Here is a 25,287-nt window from a genome sequence, read left to right as displayed (position 1 = left end):
TTCTGAAAACAACGACCTCAGACTGCCTGTATTTTTAGTCTTTGAACTTCTGGAAGTCCATTGTTAGTTTGCAAAGATTAAACACCCTTTCAAATCTTAAAATAATCAGAAAGAAAACAAACCTGTTATATTGCTGATATTGATTGCGTGGCTGCCTTGCCTAATTTCAACTGTGTTGGGTAGGGCCAGGAGAAACGCACCAAACTAAGCCCTCAAAGGCATCTGGGACATAAGCAAAGATGGCGACTCTAGATGATGCCCTTTGCAATGTTCACCAACTTGCAACCATCAACATTCCCGATGAACAGCCTCAAATTGAAGCACCTCCTGCCTCGATTACTTACATTTCAAACTTTGACACAAACTTTGAGGATAGCAAGGCTTTCATTACATGTATCAGCAAGTATTTGGAAGAGGCGGATGTGCACAAGGGCTTGGTAGGTGTGACATTCATAGTTGATCATACCTCGGAAGAAAATAAATGAGTTAGCTTTTCGCGAAGATTAGTACATACACACGTTCTAATTGTATTGCTTGTCTTTTACAGTCCTGTTATCCATCGAAAAATGAATGATATCTTGGTAGTTTTGGAACTTGCTGGTTTTTTCGAAAGCAAAATCGATCGCGAATAAAATTCATAAAGAGTTTTCAAAGCTAGGGAAGCAGACATGTAATGTTTAGAAAACTCTCTTTCTCGTGGTTGAGAAGAACTCAGTCATATATACATCTGAGTTTTGGTATTTGAACATAATTAAATATGGAACTTGTTAAGAAATTATCAAGCCTAAGCGTAATAAACAATGACAAATGACACTGACAAATCAGGGATCGATCGGGTTAAATTGTGTTCAGAATTGTTTGAGTTTTAAACATTGCGCTTTATTTTTGTTATTTATTCCTGATAGAATGAGATGCTTGAAGAAGGTGGAAGGTATGCAGTGATGTTGTACACATGGAGAAGCTGTTCACGTGCAGTTCCTTCGGTGAGATCTATTTGTGTGATATCGAGTCGTTTAGCCCCAAAGTCCGGATTAACCGTTTAGCTCCTAAACCAGAAGTAAAAAAAAAAACAACAACAACAAAAAAAACTGTCTATTTCTCCTTTTTTTAAGGGTGAACGGGGGTATTTGACTTCTGGTTGGGGGCTAACTAGCTAGGGGCTACTTGACTTAATTGTGGGGTAACTGACTGGTTTACCGGTAACCATTTTTTGTTCCTCATTGATTTTTCTATACAGCATAATTGTTATGCTCAGAACGACAAAAATGATAAACATGGCTCTTTGTTTGAAAGGTTAAAAGTGATGACCAGCCAAACAGAATTGAAATCTACGAGAAGACGGTGGAAGTACTAGAACCAGAAGTGCGCAAATTGAAGAGCTTTATGCATTTCGCACAAAATGCTGTTGCTAGGTTCTGCAAGGAAGTGAAAACTCTGAGTCACCCGGAAAGAAGAAAAGATTTCATATCAGAAAGATATCTTTTGACTCTTGGAAAATTCATCAACATGTTTGCAGTGTTGGATGCGTTGAAAAATATGAAGGCATGCCTTAACAATGATTATGCTTTCTATAAGAGGTTAGTACAATAATTATTACAAAGTAATAGCCCTGCTCTTGGTAAATAAGATATACCAGGGTTCACACAGGTCATGGAAAACCTGGAAAGTCATGTAATTTGTTATTTTGATTTCCAGGCCTGGAAAGTCGTGGAATTTAAGTGAAGGTCAAGGAAAGTCATGGAAAAGCAATATGCTTGGCAAAAAGTTATCTTAAAAATTGAAAAGAAAACAGATGAATCAGAAACAGGTTTTAATTTCCGTAGAAATAGACACCAGCACACAAGCACGCATTATAAAGCTGGAAAATATGTCAAATAAATGATTGTTTTGATACTGCTGTGAGAACAACTGCTTACCTTTGGTCATGGAAAACGCTGAAAGGTCATGGAAAAGATCATGGACAGTCATGGAATTTTAAAAGCTTCAAAGAGTACGAACCCTGTTAATACATATTTGTATGTATTTTAGTTACTTGTAACCTTTCTGTCTTGTCAGTTTTATGTACCTAGTGCACTTTCAGATGCATACATGTATATGCATTGTGTAAAGTTGCAAGACAGCCTCTCACGCTGTTTTGTAAAATGGATTGTTGCAGAGCTGATACCTTTCTGCGCCGAGGCACTGGTGATGTGTCGATGATTGAAGAGTCCCAGAATCTTTCATTGTTTTTGGCTAATCAGAACAAGATCACGTTCTTGTTAAAGGAAGGGCTTGAGACCATTCAAGGATATGATGATGTCTTAGCTGATGTGCTCGCTCTGTTTGTCAGACTGTACGAGAGCAACATGTACATTACGCCAAATGATAAGCATGTACTTTTAAAGGTAGAGTACATTGTCCCATGTTTTCCATTTTTATTTGCCAACTTTTTAGATCTAGGGTTGCAAATTGAGGTAAGGCTAGGTGTTTTATCTATTTCTGATTGCGTAACTTTGTTTAAATATTTTGTAGGTTATGGGCTTCCTGATTTTTCTGATGGATGGTAAAGAGAGCAACATTCTAAAGATGGATCAAAAGAAAAGGATCAGTATCAGCAAAATAGACAAGATATTCAAGGTAAATACTTAGTCTTTATTAATAATATCTCTCACTTCTCTCTAGCAATCACATGGACCTGCACTCAACATAGTTTGTGTGCAATCTCCATGTAATCAGGTTTGTTAAATTATATATCAAACCTCTCTTAAATGGACACTCATAAAGCCAGGAAATGTCTTCACTTTGGAGAAAATTTGTGTTTGTGTTTAACTTGGGTCATAACTGAGTATCTGCTTATGAGGAATGTCTGCATGGAGGAGCTGTGTCAACCCTAGAGGATCCACTGTATATTTAATAATTGACATGTAGCAGGATCAAAAGGTTTTAAATTCCTGTAACGGTAATGAACAGTGCCATATGAAAAGAACAAATTATGTAGAATAAGACAGTCAAGAAAATAGTTTTTTTTTTTTGCTTATTAGATTTTTTTTCTTTAAAGAATACTGGTAAAGAGGCTCTTATTCAGTAGAGTACAGATGAATGGAATATAATAGTTATTCTGTTGTAGGGTCATGAGGTATTATTTGAACAGGTTTCTGAAATAACAGGACATGTATTTTTGCACTTGTGACAGGGCCGGTTGAAGTAATTAGTGTGTACTTGTTTTCATTAATTTTGCATTTTGTCCATGACAGCAATTTCCAGTAGTGCCTCTGTTTGGAGATGTTCAAATTGCTCTGGTTAGTTACCTTAAGATGTGTCCGCACTTTGATGGCATGAAAGAGAAGTGGGCAGTAGCTGCAGAGGGAGCAGAAGACAAGGTGGTAGTTCAATACAATCTCCTTGGAAAGATGGACAGTATAAGAGAGGAGCATGTCAAGTTTATCAGTGAACTGGCTCGTTACAACAATGAGGTAAGAAGACGGGCATCCATGTCTTCATGTGAGGCAATGCAGTCCTGAGAGTCGGTAATTAACAATTAGACCCGTAGCCCGCAAGGGCTACGGGTCAATAGCCCATTCGGCTTAGCCTCATGGGCTATTGACCCGTGGCCCTTGAGGGCGAAGGGTCTAATTGTTTTAGTATCACCCAACTACTGTAGTCGGACAGAAAAGGTAATAATAAAGTTAACAAATGCAAGTTGAAGAAATATTTATTTGGGAATAAAACGAAAGAAAGCGTCACGCTCGATGGCGCCAATTTCGCTACTCAATGACTATTACTAATAGTCCCCTAGAAGTGTAGCCAATCAATGCATTAGTCCACTAGTTGGGTGATACTAATAATTGAAAGGCCGCGTGCAAGAACGTCCCCTAGATTTTTCGGCCATTTTTGAAAGTGCTTAAAACTAGCTGAATTTTGGCATGTGGGCTTCGTTTCACCTGAGAAACATTGCTCTGAAGTTTTTTTCGCTGGGTTGCTTTTCGTTCTCGAGAAATAACGTATGCTAAAAAGGCACACAGGTTGGAAAAACCGAGTGGTTTATTGCATACGCAATATCTCGAGAATGAAGCGAACTTTAGCGCGAAAACTACGGGACATTGCTTAACACACCTGAACGAAACTGCATGCGAAATTTGGAGCGTTTTCGACAAAGTTCACCTTTGATTAAAATACCTGATGCCCTTTTCCCGCCGAGTCCTTCAAATAAACGAAGCCGGGCCTTTGTTATGATAAACAGAGCCGATCCTTTGTTATAATAGCCAAGCCAAGCCTTTGTTATAAGTCGAAGTCTCGCCTCGGTTTATTATAACAAAGGATCGGCCCGCTGCGACCGCAAGGACTTTGATTTTACTTAGAAACCAGCAAAATGTCAATTTCACGCAGCTTATATAAGCTCAAATTTGTTGATTTCAGGTCAAAAGTGCTTAAAATGTTGACTCATGTTAACGCGCGACGGCAAGGATGTTGATTTCTCTTAGAAAGCAGCAAAATGTCAATTTTACGCAACGTAAAAGCTCAAAAATGTCGATTTTAGGTCAAAAAAGGTTTAAATGTTGATTTCATGTTAACCCGTGACGGTAGGGATGTTGATTTCACTTAGAGAACAGCGAAATGTTAATTTCACGCAGCATATAAGCTCGAAAATGTTGATTTCAGGTCTAAATAGGTAAAAATGCTGATTTCACGTTAACGCGTGACGGCAAGGATGTTGATTCCACTTAAAAAACAGCAAAATGTTAATTTCACGCAGCGTATAAGCTCAAAAATGTTGATTTCAGGTCTAAATAGGTAAAAATGCTGATTTCACATTAACGCGTGACGGCAAGGATGTTGATTTCACTTAGAAAACAGCAAAATGTTAATTTCACGCAGCGTATAAGCTTAAAAATGTTGATTTCAGGTCTAAATAGGTAAAAATGCTGATTTCACATTAACGCATGACGGTAAGGATCTTGATTTCACTTAGAAAACAGCAAAATGTTAATTTCACGCAGCGTATAAGCTCAAAAATGTTGATTTCAGGTCTAAATAGGTAAAAATGCTGATTTCACATTAACGCGTGACAGCAAGGGTGTTGATTCCACTTAGAAAACAGCAATATGTTAATTTCACGCAACTTATAAGCTAAAAATTGTTGATTTCAGGTCTAAATAGGTAAAAATGCTGATTTCACGTTAACACGTGACGGCAAGGATGTTGATTTCACTTAGAAAACAGCAAAATGTTAATTTCGTGCAACTTATAAGCTAAAAATTGTTAATTTCAGGTCTAAATAGGTAAAAATGGTTATTTCACGTAACGCGTGACGGAAAGGATGTTGATTTCACTTAGAAAACAGCAAAATGTTAATTTCACGCAACTTATAAGCTCAAAAATGTTGATTTCAGGTTTAAATAGGTAAAATATGGCGGCCGGAAAATAGTGTTAACATCTGGAACTTGCTTTGGTTATCTGGGACAATGATTATCTGCACTGAACAAATAAACATCAAATAAGCACTTTTCCAAATACAGCAACGTCTTAAATGGCTAAAAATCACGAGATAAATACATATTTTTTGACAAACGCGATCGTAGCTTTATGTCACGCACCGCCTAACAGATCAACAAATTAACCCTTCTGCGCAATGTACCGGTCTGCATGTCCGCTGATCCCAGAAGTTCAAAACACTACAAATCATGCCGATATGAAATAAAATCAACGCAACCTGGATCACAGATCTATGTTACAATCGATCGCTACTTGTTGGCCATTATTACCTTTAAATGAAAAAAGCCGAAACAATCTAGTTACCAGTTCGAGAAACGCGAGCAGAATGTGATCGCAATGCATGCCGGGAAGGGTCTTTACACCTCGTGCGCGGGAAAACATGGCGGTCGATACAAGACAAATTTTATAAGTCAAAAACCAGTTCTCGCTTTCCAAACTTTGACACTAGCAACGCTTGGCAAATGGGCCACAACTCACGAGAGGGTATTTTTCCCGGGCAAGAACTGCTCTTGGACTTTGCTGCCTGGCTCGATCTGACTTCAAATGCCGATAACACGATTACGGTATATCAGCTACCTTCGAAGTTTCAGAACACATTTTGATTCTTTAAAACGTGCTGATGACTTACGGGTTTATCGAGGCTTTATGATGCCTCTCAACCACCAGGCAGGCACACAAGGTACTTTAAAACTATGCTTAAGATATTAGTTGACAGAGCTCTAATGCGGCACATCTCTTTTTTGTTTGATGGTATTTTGTTTGCCGCTCGAGCGATTCACGTGTTGTGTTTACGTCACAATAACCGATGTAAACAATCTGTTCCCAGATTTCCGCTCTGTATACTATTTTCCTTTGACTTTAAGACAGCTAAGACTCAGTGGAATACACTATAAACAGTCTGCCTGTTTGCTGTTCAACAAAATAATAAGGTTTCTTTTGTTTTTTGTTCAACAAAAGATCTCCAAAAGATGCCGCTTGGAAAACTGAGCTTTTTGCATACGTTATTTCTTGAGAACGAAGAGCGCCCCAGCCAAAAAAAATTCAGAGCAATGTTTCTCAGGTACAACGAAGCCTACATGCCAAAATTCAGCTATTTTTGAACACTTTCAAAATGGCCAAAAAATCTAGGGGACGTTCTTGCACGCGGCCTTTCAATTATTATTCCATTTGAAGTCCAGGATGCACAGGTTTTGATTGTATGACCTCATTCAGTTGTTCTTGGTCTGCAATTTACAAGTTTCCTTTAGACACACTTTTTTTAATCACAATGTAATTTGGCACTTTTTTTATCTTTCAGATGATCACTTCCAGCAACAGCCAAAGAAGTGACGAGCAATATAAAGAGTTGAGAAGTCTTGCTCTCCGTGGAATGCGGCTTCTGTCATCATGGACTGCTCAAGTTATGGAACTGGTAACAATTAAAATGTTAAAAGACTTGCACTTTGTTAACACTGCATTGGTGTTGTATAAAAATTGTAGGGGTAGAAAAATTGTGGGGTAGAGAAGGTGAAATGGGAAAAGTCTTCAGCAAATTGTCCGGGTAAATAGGGGAAAAGATGTTGCAGGGTGAGTCTCCGGGGGGGGGGGGGGGGGCACTGCCATATATGGGCTATATAGGTATGTGCCGCTGTGAAGGGTATGGTTTTCAAGCAGTTTACTCTAGGATAGGGTATATAAATCAGAGCATTTGGGTCTAGAATAGGGTATCATTTTTCACAAAATTGACTAGTTGGTTGAAGATTTTATCTAGACTAAGGAAACCAGGAATTGCCACTCAAAAATATAAAAAAATCAAATCAGCAAGTTTAAATTTATGCAAATCAGCCTCAACAGTGTCGATAGATGGGGGGATTTGGGGAGTTTACTCTAGTATAGGGTAGCAAAATTCAGCTGAACTAGCTCTGGTATAGGCTAAGGGTTCCAGGGTCCAAGTGGCACACCCAGAAATTCCCAAAGTACCTCCCCCGGGGGTGAGTGAGTCACAGTCCTTTTACGCTGTAGACTGATCTTTGCTTCATGGCATGGCCACTGGTATAGAATGTAGATGCTGACATTTATGCATTCAGGTATGGTTAAGTTTCAGAGTGAAAATAACATTATTTCGTGTATTTTGTTTGGCTAGTACTCTTGGAAGCTTCTTCATCCTACAGACAAGTATGCTAATCCCAATTGCCCTGAGGAAGCTGAAGAATATGAACGAGTGAGTCAAACTGCTTTAATTTGCATTTAGTACAATTGTTGCTGTATCCAATGACGCTTTACTATCATGTTCTTATACCTTGGTGTACTTGGATGTGATGACTGTACCTGTAGTTGTAAAACTTGTTAAGAGTCCCTGCCAGTAAAAATCAGACAAATTCTTAATTTCGCAGCAAGGGTCGAAAATTTGATTTCGCTCATTTTCCTATGGTAGATAGGCTAGGGCATGACAAAAACTACTGGATAGTTTTTTGGGCAAAATATCCTTTTATTTCAAAGGAATATGCAAATTACCAAAGTCCGTTAAAATCGTCGTTTGACGCACCATTTTATTAAACAAGTTTGAGAGCCTCGCATGCAAAACCACATCATTCTTCCGTCTTTAAAACACTCAAATATTTTTGTGCAATGTTTAATTGTGTACTGGGTTGATTTTCGGGAATGTTGCGGTTTTTGTTGGCTGCAAAATAATTAAATTTCGAAGACATGTATTTCATTCACTTAAAAGTACTTTGTAAAAATAATTGATTTTCACCATGTGCAAAACCTTCAAATGGATTAAGCTTCTGGTGGTTGAATCGCAGAAGGATGGTCTACAGATTGCTGTAAAAATTTCTTTGGGCAAATGATTGTGAGCGACGCGAGAGCTTTTCAAAGTACGTTAAAAATGCAGATATTTGACCATCCGTCGTCAAATTTCAATTTATGGGTTAGACATATATTTTAGCACGCGCCACATGTCTTGAGCTATATTAAGTTGAAATAGACACAGAGCTGATAATTTCGAAATGTTCTAACCTTATTTACTGTAAAAGGCAGGTCCAAAAGCCGATTTGATGTGTTTCTGTCTCCATTCGTCGCACATAAAGCAGAAGTTTGCTTTTGTTTACACAACGTCCGATGTACATCGCCAACTGTCAACTTATTTAATGGTCGAATACCATGAATCTATGACCCTCTTTCGACACATATGATCACCATTGCATCTAAGTCAAAAACGGTTAAGTGATTTGTAGATAGTTGCTTGCTTTGCACTACACCAAAATATTACGTTTGATCATCGTTTGATCTATTGCTGCTTGAATCCTTTGTTGCAGCGGTTCCTTCTTTGTTTGTCACGCAATGCTGTCATCCCATTTTAGGGGGTAGCGGTATGACAATTTCTATCCTAATACGTAAGGCTCCGTAAGGCTTGGAACCACAGGGAGCACACAATCTTGTTGAGTAGAGAGAGATTAAATGAAGCAATGGAAAGAATGAATAGTTAACCATTGCCCGTGTTGTCATCTTTTACTAGACCACCGCTACCTACGCGCCCTGTGTAAATACTGTAACGCTAAACTCGTACCTAGGTCTTTTCGCTCTGTGCAATTATTTTTAGTTTACATATAATACAGTGGGCTACCCTCGGGGAAATGGGAGGTGGCCGCTTAATAGGGGTTGGCCGTTTAATAGAGGTTGGTGCACCTTTTATATTTTTTCACTATCGTGTTATAAATTTCTTAGTAAACATGGAGTCAATTCAAGACAATCATTATAGACGTCATCCTCGGAGACCCAGGAGCAGTTAATGGGAGCGGGGAAAAGTCTAAACGGGTGAGAAAAAAGTTCGGGCGAAGACCCGTTTAGAATTTTTCGTCGCCCCCACTAACTGCCCCTTGGTTTCTGAGAATGACGTCTATCATGATTGTTTTGAATTGACTCCATGTTTACTAAGAAATTTAGCTAAATTTATAACCCGATAGTGAAAAAATATTCAAGGTACACCAACCTCTATTAAACGGCCAACCCCTATTAAGCGGCCACCTCCCATCTCCCCAAGGGTAGCCCACTGTATTATATGTAAACCAAAAATAATTGCACAGCGCGAAAAAACCTCGCTACGAGTTTAGCGTTACAGTATTTACACAGGGCGCGTAGGTAGCGGTGGTCTAGTAAAAGATGACAACACGGGCAATGGTTAACTATTCATTCTTTCCATTGCTTCATTTAATCTCTCTCTACTCAACAAGATTGTGTGCTCCCTGTGGTTCCAAGCCTTACGGAGCCTTACGTATTAGGATAGAAATTGTCATACCGCTACCCCCTAAAATGGGATGACAGCATTGTGTGACAAACAAAGAAGGAAACGCTGCAACAAAGGATTCAAGCAGCAATAGATCAAACGATGATCAAACGTAATATTTTGGTGTAGTGCAAAGCAAGCAACTATCTACAAATCACTTAGCCGTTTTTGACTTAGATGCAGTGGTGATCATATGTGTCGAAAGAGGGTCATAGATTCATGGTATTCGACCATTAAATAAGTTAACAGTTGGCGATGTACATCGGACGTTGTGTAAACAAAAGCAAACTTCTGCTTTATGTACGACGAATGGAGACAGAAACACGCCAAATCAGCTTTTGGACCTGCCTTTTACAGTAAATAAGGTTAGAACATTTCGAAATTATCAGCTCTGTGTCTATTTCAACTTAATATAGCTCAAGACATGTGGCGCGTGCTAAAATATATGTCTAACCCATAAATTGAAATTTGACGACGGATGGTCAAATATCTGCATTTTTAACGTACTTTGAAAAGCTCTCGCGTCGCTCACAATCATTTGCCCAAAGAAATTTTTACAGCAATCTGTAGACCATCCTTCTGCGATTCAACCACCAGAAGCTTAATCCATTTGAAGGTTTCGCACATGGTGAAAATCAATTATTTTTACGAAGTACTTTTAAGTGAATGAAATACATGTCTTCGAAATTTAATTATTTTGCAGCCAACAAAAACCGCAACATTCCCGAAAATCAACCCAGTACACAATTAAACATTGCACAAAAATATTTGAGTGTTTTAAAGACGGAAGAATGATGTGGTTTTGCATGCGAGGCTCTCAAACTTGTTTAATAAAATGGTGCGTCAAATGACGATTTTAACGGGCTTTGGTAATTTGCATATTCCTTTGAAATAAAAGGATATTTTGCCCAAAAAACTATCCAGTAGTTTTTGTCATGCCCTAGCCTATCTACCATAGGAAAATGAGCGAAATCGAATTTTCGACCCTTGCCGAGTTATTTTCCATATTTATGAACAGGGACTCTTAAATGTTTTCTTGTAATTAATTTGTCTAGGGCTTACCACATGGCATTATTGCAAATAATAATTTGCCCCTGAAATCGCAAAATTCTGTCGCACTAAAACGGCAACCACTTTTGGAGTGCAAAATGACACATCAAGATAAGGCAATTATGGAAAGCTTTGAACTAATCCCAGACCTTAATACCTGGTGTACTAACTTGAAAATGAAGAAAGGGTTCTTATTTCAATGCTGCCTTGATGAGGCAATATTAATGTCAATTACGGTGATAAACTGATTATTAGCTTTCATAAATACATGTAGATTGTCAGTAATTAGCAAATTTATTTTTTTTTCCTTTCATAGGCTACAAGATATAACTACAACAGTGATGAAAAGTTTGCACTCGTTGAGGTAACTGCCTGCTGTGCAGTATACGTTGCATTGTTCATTATTTAATTTGTAAATTGCCTTTTAATAGAGTTTCTACTGAATAGTGGGTGACTGCAATCAGCTGCAACTCCTAACATTTATAAATTAGTTAAGATTCCCTTGACTGTACAACACGTACAGGCATACCTGAAAAAAAAAAATCATAAATGCACTTGTTGTGCAGTCCAAAGAGTCACTCAGCTTTGTACAGATTGACATTAGCCAGTTGCATCCAGCATTGCACAGTGATCTTTCCTTACTGTGCTTTTCAATTCCACCTTCAGGAGCTCTGAAGTTCAAAACCTAACTTAACATTACGTTTTTGGCTGCCGTTAGTCAAAATTCTGGCAACAATCAACTAACTTTGAAAAAAGCAACAAACAAAATAGACCAAAATCAACCAATTACAACCCACATAGGTGACGTTTTGAACTCATTGATTAGTAAACTTCTTTTTCCTGAGAGTTCTGCTAAGATGATCTGACAGTAGCAAAACAAGGAACTGTTGATTGAGCGGTCTTTGCATGTTATATTGGACAACATTATTATTTGACGTGTAACTTGACCTGATCAACTGGAGGTGATCAGAACATGCATATACAGTGTAAGTCACGGATACAATAATACATGTACAATATGTTTTGTTAATTCTCGCAAATGGGTTTTTTCAGAATTAATTTACATCTAGTAAAAAGGAAATAGAATAAATTTAAAATGACCAATTACATTCATGAATATTAAGAACACGGTGATGGGTGGATGACTTATAAAACATTAAAATTAAATAAACCTATTAAATTATCATGTATGTGACTGTTGTGGACTTAAAGCTGCTAAAACAAATACAACATTAATTTTGTATTGACAGTGTTGATGATGATGATGACATAGATGACAGTGACAGTTACATGTATTCAATATCTGTTCATTATTTTGTTCATGGAGCAATGGCGAATTTGACCAACGAGGTTTCTATTGCTCTGTCAGGTGATTGCCATGATCAAAGGTCTTTATGGCTTGATGATTCGCCTTGAACCACAATTTTCGGAGGCTATCAGACATTCCATACACAGTGAAGTACAGGATTTTGTTCAGGTCAGCCTGAGGGAGCCTTTGAGGAAAGCTGTTAAGAGCAAGAAGGCTACCGGTACCCTTCTAAAGACGTGAGTGAAGTATCATTATTTTATCAATTGAACCTACATGGATCCTTTCATAATAAATTCATGAACTCAAGGAAGTGTATGAGAATAAACAGCAGTCTCTCAACAACAGGTTCTGTTGAATGTGCAGCCAACAAGTACGTGTAGACAGTACAGTAGTTTGTAATATTACCGGTGGTTGTGTCCTCTGTAAAGAACCTTGAAGTAGTGATAAGTTAATAAAGATGGTGAATTTTAAGCTCAGTAATGAAATGTGAAGGTGAATTAATCAACATGACACGAGTGTGGGACAAAGAAAAATTCTGAGTCCCTGTCAGGAATTGAACCCATGACCTCCCGAACACCGGGCGGGCACTCTATCCACTGAGCTACGAGAACTCATGGGGAGCAAGGTCAGCCTGAGGGAGCCTGAGTGGATAGAGTGCCCGCCCGGTGTTCGGGAGGTCATGGGTTCGATTCCTGTCGGGGACTCAGAATTTTTCTTTGTCCCACGCTCGTGTCATGTTAATTAATTCACCTTCACATTTCATTACCGAGCTTAAAATTCACCATCTTTATTAACTTATCACTACTCACGACGAAATCGATAGCGTTGATCCTAGCAGTATGCAGGAGACCTATCATATATGAACTCAGTTAAATGACCTTGCTCTCCATGAGTTCTCGTAGCTCAGTGGATAGAGCACCCGCCCAGTGTTCGGGAGGTCATGGGTTCGATTCCTGTCGGGGACTCAGAATTTTTCTTTGTCCCACGCTTGTGTCATGTTGATTAATTCACCTTCACAAACCTTGAAGTAGTCACAATGTCATTTAACCACATGATCACTTGACCACCAGCTGAAGCTCTGTTTTTATTCCAGAATTCTGTTGTCCATTCGTGAGACTGGAGGGGACTGGGCTGATGGACAGCATGGAAGAGGTGACCTGATTCTGAAAGGAGAAAAGGACCCAAAGGCCGGGCCCAACATCAAGATACCAGATAGGGACATTGGACCTTCTAGTACCCAGGTATTGATTTAGTACCAGTTTGGTGCAGCTGATCATTCGACCCAGGGCTAAAGTTAAATTGGATGTCAGTGGGTAAATTCTAAAACCTAGGCACATGGCATTAGGCATTAGTCAGCCACCGCCAGCAACTTTCAACTAAATAACCAGTGAAGTCATGATCATGATTGACATGTACATGTATCACTGGATCAACATCTTCACTTATTCTGCCAAGCACATTATATATAACCTGGATTCAGCTTGCATTGTTTTGTTTTTTGTTGGCATTCTGAAAAATGAGTGCTCTGCTTATTTTCAGTTTAGCTCTAAACATTAATTTTTCTGTTATTGTTGACAGCTGTACATGGTCCGCACCATGCTGGAATCCCTGGTGTCTGACAAAGGAGGCAAAAAAGTAATGCGCAAGGAGCTGGAGAAAGAGACAGTGGAGATGATTGAGACATTCTTGAAGAACTCTTTCTTCTTTGAACAGCTGCTTCATTTCAATGAAGTTTTAAGGGAGTGTTGTGACCTTTCCCAGCTTTGGTTCAGAGAGTTCTATCTGGAGTTGACAATGGGGGCCAGAATTCAGGTCAGAATCACTGTAATAATGGCCTTTTAGAACTGTGCAAACTGATCAGTACTCAAGAACTGATCTCTTGCCTAACTATCCTAGAGGAGACTGTTGGTTATTAGCCAGCAATGCATGCATTGAAAAGTAAAACAGTTCTAAGAGCTGGCAGCTGGTTTGCACAATTTCTGGATTTAAGAAAATTACGTCTTATTTAGAGAATTGTGCCAGAACTGTTACTCAAGCACTGAGCCTTGAGTGAAAACTCTTTTCTTTCTATTTTTACTTATTTCTGTTAAGTCACCCAGAGGAAACCAACCTATACAGAGGTGTAGGGAAATTCCGTCCATATTGTGACACCAAAACACGGGCCCTAAAATGCTGGAAGAAACTTTGAAATTGACTTACGCACAGTTGTGTAGGAAACAAATCATTTGTACGACACTGATTTTGTCAGTCTTTCTCTTTGCCACTATGCCCATTTATATATTTCTCATCAATGACTCTGTTCTTTGTATGTGCAGTTTCCTATTGAGATGTCGCTGCCGTGGATCTTGACAAATCACATTCTAGAGAGCAAGAATCCCAGCATGATGGAGTAAGTATTGAAATGAAAAGTGATCTGCACAGTGCAATACAAGATGCGGGGTCATGGTGGCTGGTGATTGCTGTGTTTTGCTGTGAAATGCATTTTCCACGCAACTGGTGAACTTGAGTACAAGACAAGTGTTAGCCAGGCATGTGTTCAAAGGGAACGGAGAGGGGGAAACTAGTTTTCCTCTTTCCCTTCCCTTTGAATGCCTGCCACACCGGCTACTTACGTGTGTAACTGGTGAATTTTTAACCAACTCTTGACAATATGCTGAGAGGTAATGTGTGATGGGTTAGCATCTTAGTTGGGCAGGGGGAAGGGTGGGTAACAACAGTCAACAAAAGGCCATGAGTACAGTCAGTGCTCAAGTGCTTGCCAGGAAATAATAAATGAAAACAAAGTTTAAGCGAAACATGGATAAGTGAAAGTACAATTACATGTAACAAGCAAGAGCTAATGTAAGGAAATTAAATAACACAGGCAATCAAAACAAAATGCACTCTGAGGCTTCGTTGAAGTCTTAACTGACCAATGAACTGTTGTTATTCTCTAGGTATGTCTTGTATCCCTTGGATCTTTATAATGACAGCGCTCATTATGCCCTGACTGTTTTCAAGAAACAGTTTCTGTATGATGAAATTGAAGCTGAGGTGATTCCACGATTGACTTTAAACTGTTTGTATTAGTCAGGGTTGTGCACTAGCCCAAATGACTCATGTAAAACCAAAACCAAAATTATCACATCTGGTTAATTACAACGGATACACATCACTCAGTGAACTAACCAGAAATTGAAACAAAAACCATGTAATCCGTTTAAATGGTGCGGGGAACGGTTGGTTCCCTTCTGACTGGCTAAAAACCAGATATTAGTAGAGCTCATTGGTTAGAGCAACAGACCGGTGTATGATACGGTCATGGCTTTAACTCGCACCCAGGGCTCTGAGTAGCCCTATTCACCGTTAATCTTTCTCATTTGCCTTACGATATAGTCCAGCATGCATGTGAGGCAATTTCGGGCTATTTTGTAGTTTTAACCCAAAATTGCCTCGCATTCACGTTGGATTACATTGTAGCGTAAATAAGCAAAGTAACTGTCAAAGGGTTGTTCTTCATTACTCTGTTTCGTTTCCTCGCAGCAACGTTACACTGTGCATAGTATTTGTAATGATATTTCTTATTTGGTTGTTAGGTAAACCTTTGTTTTGACCAGTTCGTGTACAAGCTCAGTGATCAGATTTTTTCTTACTACAAGGCACAGGCTTGCAGGTGACTCCTTTTCCTTTCGTTCATTCCAAATACTTCAACAGTTCAAGTAGTTTTAAAATATGTAACATGCCATACCAAAATCACGAAACGTGTAGCAAGCGTGGGGAAAGTCACGCAACTCTCTCATTGTCACGCTTGAAATCTTGATTCTTTTTATTGACTGCTGTATATTTTCTTCAGTTTTACTTGGGAAAATTTGGTGCTTGAACCTGGCGATGTTTCTTGGCTAACAATTTTGTATTTTATGTTCTCTTCAATTGTGTGTTTGTGATTTTGATCATTTTTGTGAATTGATAGTATGAATCAGTTCTCTGGTTTTCCCTCTCTACAGTATGTTGCTGGACAAGAAGTTCAAATCTGAGCAGGTCCGTTTGGGTGTCGAGGCCGCGGCGAAGCTAGGCACTCGCTCCAATAGATACGAGACACTTCTGAAACAAAGACATGTGCAGGTTAGTGAAAGTCGTCCTTTCCTTGGCCAATTTTTTTAGCTGTTTTATGGGTCGAAATGCATTCGACGGCCATAAACACGCAAGGGAAAAAGGTTAGAATTACGCAATGCAACGCAGCGCAAGGCAAGGCAAGGCAACGCAAGAAGTAGTCACGGTCATGCTTTCCCAACGGAAAATTCGTTCGGAAAACATGACCGTTCCACTTAACTTTCAACCTTTATTTACCCTCGGCAGTGTAATAGCACAAGTGCTGGTGGGGCCGAGCAAACAACTGAAACAAATAATTGAAATTGAACATAACATTGTCAAGAATCTCAACTGGCCGGAGGCAAACCAGTTGGCTATTTACAAGCATGGCCGATGATTTGAACTCGGGACTACCGAGAAACAAATCCAGGTAGTGGTGAGAGCGGGATTCGAACTCGGAACCGCTGGATTGTGTGTCCGACACGCTGACCACTCGGCCACGCTGCCTGCCTGGGAAACACCAGGTAATATCCAGCGGGCAGGATAGTTCAAGCCAATCACAGCGCAAGATTTGGTTAATCTTGCCCGTTTGTGGAGCTAGCTTTAGAGAAAATGTAGTGGAGATACAAGTCGCCTTCAGTCACTGAGCGCGACGTTCAGTTCCCCTCTCCGCTCTAGGTAAGGTAAGCTAAGCTAACTTTATTTTAAGTCGTAAACGTAGGGAGTGGTTGCCCAATCTCCCGAGCCAGGGGCTCATGACAAAAACGCACGACTAGAGATATCCAAGATGGCTTAGCTCTTCAGAGATCCGCGTGATGTCTGTGATTGGGTGTTGCTTGGTAACGAATTTTCACGTGGCAGCACAACCAATCAGAAGACGTTATATGCGCACTACAGAGAGTAGGGTAAAAGTGAAGAACTGAGCTACCTCCTCACTGGGGAGGTTTTCTGCTCGAATATCGGACATTTTTGGAGGTGCGGTGGCCTCATGGTTAGTGTGCTCGTCTCTGGATCGAGCGGTCCGGGTTCGAGCCCTGGCCGGGTACATCGTGTTGTGTTCTTGGGCAAGACACTTTACTTTCACAGTGCCTCTCTCCACCCAGGTGTATAAATGGGTACCGGTGAACTTAATGCTGGGGGTAACCCTGCGATGGACTAGCATCCCATCCAGGGAGGAGTAGAAATACTCCTGGTCGCTTCATGCTACAGAAACCGGGATAAGCTCTGGCCTGATGGGCCACTTGGCTCGCATGCAGACTTTATCGGACATTTTTCTCGTGTTAGAAGAGTAAACCCTTGACGTTTTGTTCCTCGGAGACTTACAGACTAACTTTTTACTCCGTTTCTTTTTTTTTTTTAGCTTTTAGGCCGTTCTATCGACTTGAACAAACTGATCACTCAGCGTCTCAATAACTCCATGATACGGTCCTTGGATTGCGCTATTGGTCGGTTCGAGAGCGGAGATATCTGTGGTGTTGTGGTATGTCTGAGTATCTAGGTTTCAAGACAGTCTATCCTTGTAATCTTAAATCGAGAAATGCGCGTGCCCTGTTTTTGAAATCCCCGCGGTATTTTAAAACGAGTCCCAAAGGCACAGTTGAACTGTGCAGTTAGTAGGCACAAGTTTGTCTTAAAGAAGATGGGAATTGAGACCACGAGATGTAGAAAATACAATGTGCTAAACATTTCTTAAGTGCTGTGGAATGCCTTTGCTACACTGACTTGGTTTTCTGATCACCCCGGCTTAAGGTAGGCTCAATTTTCGCCGCTTCGTCGAGTCAAGCTAGTCTACATTCCTCTCCGAGAAGAGAGTGCCTTCTTGGGAAGAATGCGGGCACCTTTCCCGAACAGCGGCTGGTAATCGAGCGTGGGCCTCAGATGAATAAACTAACTGTAACACGTGTCTCTTAGGACTTGGAGAACTTACTCGACGTAAACCGAATGACGCACCAGTTGCTGTCCAAGTGCGTGAAGCTGATTCCATTCAAGAACATCCTGGGCGAGGCGAATCACTCCGTGTCCGCTCCTTATGGCAGGATCACTCTTCATGTGTTCTGGGAACTCAATTTCGACTTCCTTCCAAACTACTGCTACAACTCATCCACAAACAGGTGATCTTGTGTTTCTGAAACGGTACTTTTCAGTCCCAAGTTACTTGTTTGCCATGTCCTGGAGCTAAATATTTACTACTCTGATCGCGTGGCTGACAGAGATGCCTGATGAAAAATGTTTCCAAAATTCAATTATTTTGCAAACTTTCCACAGACAAATAGCACCACTTGAAAGTACTGCTCGATGGCTTTCATTTGAATCCATGGTCACACACTAGAGTTTCATCCTGGTTTGTTTAGGGGATTCATCCTTATAGTAACGCAAACCTTGTACAGCAAAGTACAGAGAAACTGTTACCAGTCAATCTCTCTCTATTTTTAAAAGTAAACTTTGTTAAGTTATTTAAAAATGCAGTTTTTATTGGTTTTATTTGTAATTTTAGTTTTTATTATCATTTTAATGTTTCAGAGTTGGCGTGATGTCCTCTGGATGTTGCCGACGAAATAATATTTAGATTTAGATTTAGAAACACATTCAAGTAGTTGTAACAGTTTAGTCACATTCAACTTATCAACAGTACGAACCAGGGCCCCTCGCTTTTTCTCAAAGTAATTTACCGTCAATTTAAAGGATTTTCTAGTAAAATAACGCTTTAATTCTTTTGTTGTCTTCAGATTTATTCGCACAACTCTTTCTTATGTGGACAAAGTTTCCAGAGAACAAGCCCCAAAGCAAGCGTATCATTATTTCTTCGGTACAAAGGTAAGTTAGATTAAGTGCATTACATAAAGCTGGATGAGTAAACTGGACTTCCATAGAGGCAATGTGGCCCAGTGGTTAGGGCGCCCGACTTGAAATCCGGGGGTCTCGGGTTCAAGTCCCGCTCTGACTACTTAGCTGGAGCTGTCTCTCGGTAGACCCAAGTTCAACTCTTCGGTCATGTTCGTAAATAGCCAACTGGTCTGCCTCCTGCCAGTTGAAATTTAGTTGATATATTTGTTTCTTTCAATGGCATTCCTGTGTAATACCTAGGTGTAGCTAAACGCATTGACCACTATAAACAGCAACATTTGAACATTCGCGCGCTCAATCTTCTCTTCACGAGGGATTCGGCTGTCTGCAATTCGGCTAAAGAGTATTCGGTTCCATGGTGATGTCGATGTCGGGAAATTTCAGAACCGCGCAATAACGAATCGTACACATTTTACGGTTCTCCGTGGCGCTTCGTCGTATTTTTCGGTGTGGGCGGACCTCAGAGAATGGAGCATGCGACGAAACACCTGTTTTTTTTAGCCCATCAGGATGTGGTATCAGCTGTGGTATGAACTGGTGGGTGGTAGTAAGCCGACGAACTGTGTGAATTATTGTTTTTGTTTTTTTTTTTTTTCGTGTTTCAGCTTCAAAACTCCGTGTTTAACGCCATCGCGTCACTGTACAGTAACTTTGTCGGTGACATTCATTTTGCTTGCATTGCTCGCTTGCTTGGTTACCAGGGAATTGCTGTGGTGATCGAGGAACTCCTGAAGATCATTAAGAGTGTGGTAAGTCAAAAAAAATGCTCACGATACAGAATACCTAATACCAAAAAAAAATACCTTCTCTATTCCACAACTCACTCCAACCACGCCCCGGCCCCCCTCGCCTTCCCCAATATCCCCAACCCCCAGGATTGACCAAAATTTATCCTGGGCTCCTAAAAAAATGGCTTGGGCTCCTTTTGAATTTAAAAATTTCCTTAGGCAATAGCCTTGTATCATGGTCTTTTTGTGAATTACTATGTCATGATAGTTACGCCAATGTAATGTGCGTAACCTGCCAAAATTGGCTGCTGGGGAATACTCTTAGTCAATTTCCTGGGGATCAAGCTGGCTTCTCAGATATATCGATACAGAGATGGGAGTGGATTTTAGCCTTTCAACGTACAGTTCATTCTTGACGGAGGATCTGGATGGGAGTGTTGTAATCTCAATGATCAGTGAGATTAATTTTTCGGCGATTTTTTTGGCTATCAATTGAAATTTTGGCCCAGTTCTCAGCTATTGGTAAATTTTTTTGCAGCTCTCAGATTTCCCGGGTGAAACAAAAGTTATCACTTTTGCTAATATAAGTTTGGCAGTGTAATAAACTTTTTGCCTAGTTCTTAATTTGCTGTCTGTTAAACTCCATCCAGACACTCTTGAGGCGGTACAATAACAACCTTGTTTGTTTAGTGGTTTTATTTGAAATTCCCCTGCGTCGATGTCGTCGTACTAACGTGATTTCCAATCCGCAGCTCCTCGGTCAGCTTCAGCCATACATCGCCCAGCTCATTGAAGGAATGCCTAAGAAATGTGGCCTTCCTCGCTTTGAGTACGGATCCACAGGTAAGCTTAAGTGCGGATCCAGAGGTGTCTGCCAAGGTACTTTTGGCTGTGGCGAGTTTAAAAAGAGCTTGTAAGTCATCTCTTTAAACGAGTTTCATTACGGTTCAAATCGGCGGAACTTCAAAACAGTAGCTCACTAATGGCACAATAATGAGCTTTTAAAAGTGTTTATCTTAAAAGGTGGTTAAGGCTGGGCAACACTGAAGTAGATTAGGTTTTCCTGGAGGCGTGACGTTCCACATAAAGCCACTTTAAAGGGAATGTTTTACATTAATTTTAGACTACTATTTTCCTCTTATCTTGTTGTGGCTCGATGCAAATCTCAAAGCTGCCGTCAAGATTATGTACAGGATTATGCGTATGAGAGTTTTTCGGTTGTGTACCGTCAATTATTTTCTCGTAGTTTATTCCACCCTTATTAGCTTTTATTGCATCTCACAATTAAAGTCTGCTCTGCTCTCTCCCTTCCGCTTTTAAGATAAAGATGAAGGTTTTTTTTTTAATTTTGGTGTTATTTGTATTTCGTTTTTTTGAATGTAAATAGACGTTGGCACATTTCTTCCCTTACTTTTCTGCCAGGTGTCCTTGAATACTATCACGCTAGCCTTGAACCGATCATGCAGTACCCGTACCTGAGGACAGACGTGTTTCAGGGATTCAGAGAGATCGGTAACGCCATTCTCTTCTGTCTACAACTGGAGGGCTTCTTGGTAAGTTACTGCCGACAGTCCCTGGCTGATGTTTTTGTGAAGCTAGTTGTAAACACCGTGAGTACCTCGAAATTTGTTGAATCAGGTTTTTGCCTTTTTTGCCACACTATTTTGAGTTATTTTAACCACGTCCAAAATTATCTTTAAATTGAAAGAAACCTAAGAATAGTAGTTTACTATGATAGAAAAACACTAAAGAGATGATAATAAACCATAAAGGAACAAGGATGCCGATGGTTTAGGATGGGGAAGATTAACACGGAGTACAAACGACGAACTTGAAAAATTTTGGTTGCCCTTTTCAAAATGTGCAAACTGTGACGTAGCTCCTTTAGTCATAGACTGTCACCTGGGAAAAACGTTTGCTACTGTCGTCTAGGATCTTGTTTTGATAATCTACTTCATGCATTATTTTCTTTTCCACTTTTTTCCTATTTTTAGTCTCAAGAAGAGATTATGGATCTGCTGCACGCTGCACCATTCCAAGGAATTATTCCCAGACCTTACCTTAAAGGTACCATAACTTAGAGTTTTTAGAAAAGGGTTAAACGCTAACCCAGGATTAAAGGTTAACCGAAGTGTTAAATTTTCTTGTTTAAAAATGTTTTTCAGTACTTATATTTTGTGTAGTTTGAGATTACTCAAACTCAAAACGAAGACTTCACGGAAAAGTTACGTAACTGAAATAAAAATTCTCACTAATCCTAGGTGAGCGTAATTTGGCTTTGAACAACTCGGCCCATAAGTCTTAGCTTTTTTATTTTACTTTTAGTTTGTGAATCTGCAAAGTATTTACCTCGATACACAGTTCTGCAGTAATGACGGTCCCGTTACTCAGGGCTTACTGTGTGCTGATCTTGGAATGAACAGTTTTTTTTCTTTCTCTCTCCTTCCAGATGGAGAAAAGCTGGAGAACAAAATGAAGAAACTAGAGACGCAGTACAATTCTCTGCAAGTTTTGTCAACCATCACCAAGCTTGGAACTAAAGAGGTACACAGCTAAATCGATGTTTAATTTTTAACGAATGAAATTGTTTCACGATAAAAGTAGGTTTTTGTTGACCTTGCAGCCGTTACTTGATTGTCACGCAACGCCTTTCTTACAATGATTATAAGGGAGCAGGGGATGTTGCGTGACCACTTAATTCACGTCTGCGATCCCCGTCTGCGAGATCTTTGTCTCGATAAAAGAATCCGTTGCTTGGTTTGTCACGCAACGCCTCCCACAATAATTAAAAGGGAGCCAGGGGTGCTGCGTGACCATTAAGTCACGACTGTGAGATCTTTGTCTCTTTATTACAAAGTTAACGGTGAATCTCTTTCCTCTTTACAGCAAATAGTCAATGCTGGAGAAGGCGATCTGTTGACGAAAGAGAGGCTCTGCTGCGGACTGTCCATCTTTGAGGTGGTACTCAAAAAGATTAAGATGTTCTTGACCCATGAGATGTGGAAAGAACAGCCACCTGCTAACGGTGTCATGAACATTGACGAGTGCAAAGAGTTTCACCGTCTGTGGAGTGCGATTCAGTTCAACTACTGTCAGCCACTGAGACAAAACGAGCTCACCGTCGAGTAAGGAGAAACGCTAATGCTATACGCTGGGTGTCCTTTGGCCAGAGTGATTACTTTGGTTCTGGTTTTACAACACTCGTTTCAAAACCTCTAGAAAAGACGCAGTCATTTCATTATTTTCTGTTGTTTTGTTATCACGTTCACAGGGAGTGCTTTGGTGAAGGTCTCAACTGGGCCGGATGTACGCTCATTGCTTTGCTGGGGCAAGAAAATCGTTTTGAAGCGTTAGACTTCTGTTATCATATCGTCAAAGTGTACGCCGTGGATTCTCGAGACGAAGTTGTCGGTGGCGTGGTGAGTGAACAGTCATTTGACATTTTTGAGGAGCAAGGATGGCGCAGTGGTGAGAGCGCTTGCCTCCCACCAATGTGGCCCGGGTTGGATTCCGGCCCGGTGCTATATGCGGGTTGAGTTTGTTCAGTTCTCAATTTGCTCCTTGGGTTTTTCTCCGGGTTCTGGGTTTTCCTCCCTCCACAAAAACCAGCATCTCTAAATTCCAATTCGACCTAGCCTGCGTCGTGGGCGGTTACCTACCAGGCCCCTCACTGCATCGCCCCTTTCGCTGCTTGCTCGCGCGCTCTACCCCAACTAAACCGCCAGCTACGCAGGCTAAATTCGACCAGGATAGAGGACCTGCATGCATACCAGCTAAGGCTGATGCAGCTTCCTCTCTAAATGTTGTAAATTTTTTTATCTATAGACATCCATGATTGAGTTGTTCTCGTTTAAGTCTCTGAAATAGCTAAGATTTGAACTAGTTCCTGTTAGTGGCGATGGGGGGATGTGTAGTACTCTTTATTTTTTATTTTTTATTTTATATTTTGGTAGAGAGATGTGTGATATTCCATAACGTATTTGAGACTTGACCGAAGCGTCGTTACCTTACATACATGTATTTGAGACGGAAGAAGGGCTTCGAAATCTTCCGATGTTAATTTCAGATCAACACTTCGCAAAAACCGTAATCTTTGGCGCCGTGTAGACATACATAACGTATGCATATGTGTTATTGACCGAGAGCGATGTCAAGACGTCCTGTTTTTGGCCGACTCGGAGTAATTTTTGTGTTTATGGACCGACACGCAGTCTTAAGACACGCAAAAAGAAGGACGCCAAGACCAGACAAGCTTGGTCAATAAAGGATTTATTACGTGGCTTAAAGAAATCCGTTTTCTTGCGGGCTTCAGCGGGTAATTCCCAGCGGGCAAGATAACCCTATCTTGCCCGCTCGGGTAACTTGTTAGCACAGGAGTTGGATAATCTCGCCCGTCACCGGAGCAAACCAATATAAGTCGGAAAAATCAACCCCCTCCCCCTCCCCCAGCCCCCCCCCCCCCTTAAAGAAGGCAACCCATCTTTGGTCGATGAGATCGTTCGTGGCAGGATCGCTCAAATATGATCACTGACGTTTGATGTCAACACATAGCTAACAAATTATCGTCATGTATTCATTCCCAGGACCTCAAGCGACTTGTAAGCAGAGCTCGTCACTTCAGAGTATTGAATGACCAGATCTTCGCCGTGTTAAACAAGCACCTCAAGTCCTCGGACGGACCTGTGGAACATGTACGCTGCTTTCAGCCGCCCATCCACCAAGCATTTGTTTCTCCAATCTGATCATGCTGGCCAGTGCGCCTCGCTTCGAAATATACTGCATGGCTCGTATGCAAAGTAGTCAGTGTAAAAACAAATGTAAAGAAAATTTTGGTGGCGTTGTACGAAAGACTTCTTTCCTTAATGAAATTTAGGTGGGTAATTGGGAATAGCAGGGCTGCAAATATATTTTTTTTCTCGTGAAGGGACATGTCCTACAGACACCATCTTGGTCGGACAAAACAAATTGTGGTCGGACATCACCAAAAAAGTAAGATTTACTCAGGGTAGATTTTTATTCATCCTTATCGTAAAACGATTTACGATAAAAAATTTGTCCGGACATCATGTCCGACCACAGTTGGGATTTCGTTGGACACAAACAAATTTTGGTCGGCCAATGTCCGATGACAGACTGTTATTTGCAGCCCTGGAATAGGAGCCGTATTTTGTAAGTGCGTTTTTTTTTTCTTTAAACACGCACTGTCACCTGTAGAAAAGACAGAACAACAAGGTGTCAAAAGTTGTTCATGCCATTGTCCAGTTTCTGTTCTCCAGTTCTCGTAAGCCTTACCGCCTTCCAAACTAAACCCAGTCAAACCCAGGAGTCAGTTAACGAGATTTTAGATGAAAACAAAACAAAACAAAAAGAAAAAGGATATGTCCGTAGTTTCAGTTGGATGTAGTGACAAATATTATAATTTTTTTAAATAATTATTGTCTTTATAGCAAAAGAACAGAAAGACGGGTATTAGTAGTTGAGATGTATCAATGTATATAAAATTGCCTAGTATTTTATTTGTATTCTTTGTAATAAAATTGTCAGTTATCTTT

The 25,287-nt window shown here is 40.3% G+C and overlaps 1 protein-coding gene across 1 annotated transcript; it reads left to right on the top strand.

Annotated features, from left to right (window-relative positions):
* Positions 1 to 224: 224 nt before the first annotated feature.
* Positions 225 to 25,287, top strand: LOC145498348 (cytoplasmic FMR1-interacting protein 2-like). Its single transcript, XM_081478270.1, has 27 exons — positions 225 to 437; positions 906 to 983; positions 1,294 to 1,577; positions 2,156 to 2,384; positions 2,512 to 2,616; positions 3,234 to 3,452; positions 6,770 to 6,883; positions 7,595 to 7,672; positions 11,103 to 11,150; positions 12,156 to 12,331; positions 13,189 to 13,336; positions 13,674 to 13,907; positions 14,411 to 14,484; positions 15,032 to 15,128; positions 15,671 to 15,747; positions 16,079 to 16,196; positions 17,524 to 17,643; positions 18,075 to 18,274; positions 18,890 to 18,977; positions 19,613 to 19,756; positions 20,488 to 20,578; positions 21,158 to 21,288; positions 21,730 to 21,802; positions 22,185 to 22,279; positions 22,622 to 22,860; positions 23,007 to 23,154; positions 24,319 to 25,287. The coding sequence occupies exons 1-27, from the start codon at positions 240 to 242 to the stop codon at positions 24,475 to 24,477; spliced, it is 3,765 nt and encodes a 1,254-aa protein (XP_081334396.1). The 5' UTR covers positions 225 to 239; the 3' UTR covers positions 24,478 to 25,287.

This window comes from Orbicella franksi, chromosome 9 (genome assembly GCF_964199315.1).
Source record: "Orbicella franksi chromosome 9, jaOrbFran1.1, whole genome shotgun sequence".
In the NCBI taxonomy this organism is placed as follows: Eukaryota; Metazoa; Cnidaria; class Anthozoa; order Scleractinia; family Merulinidae; genus Orbicella; species Orbicella franksi.
The sequence above is the reverse complement of the archived record's forward strand: the minus strand, read 5'-3'. Positions and strand labels throughout refer to the sequence as shown.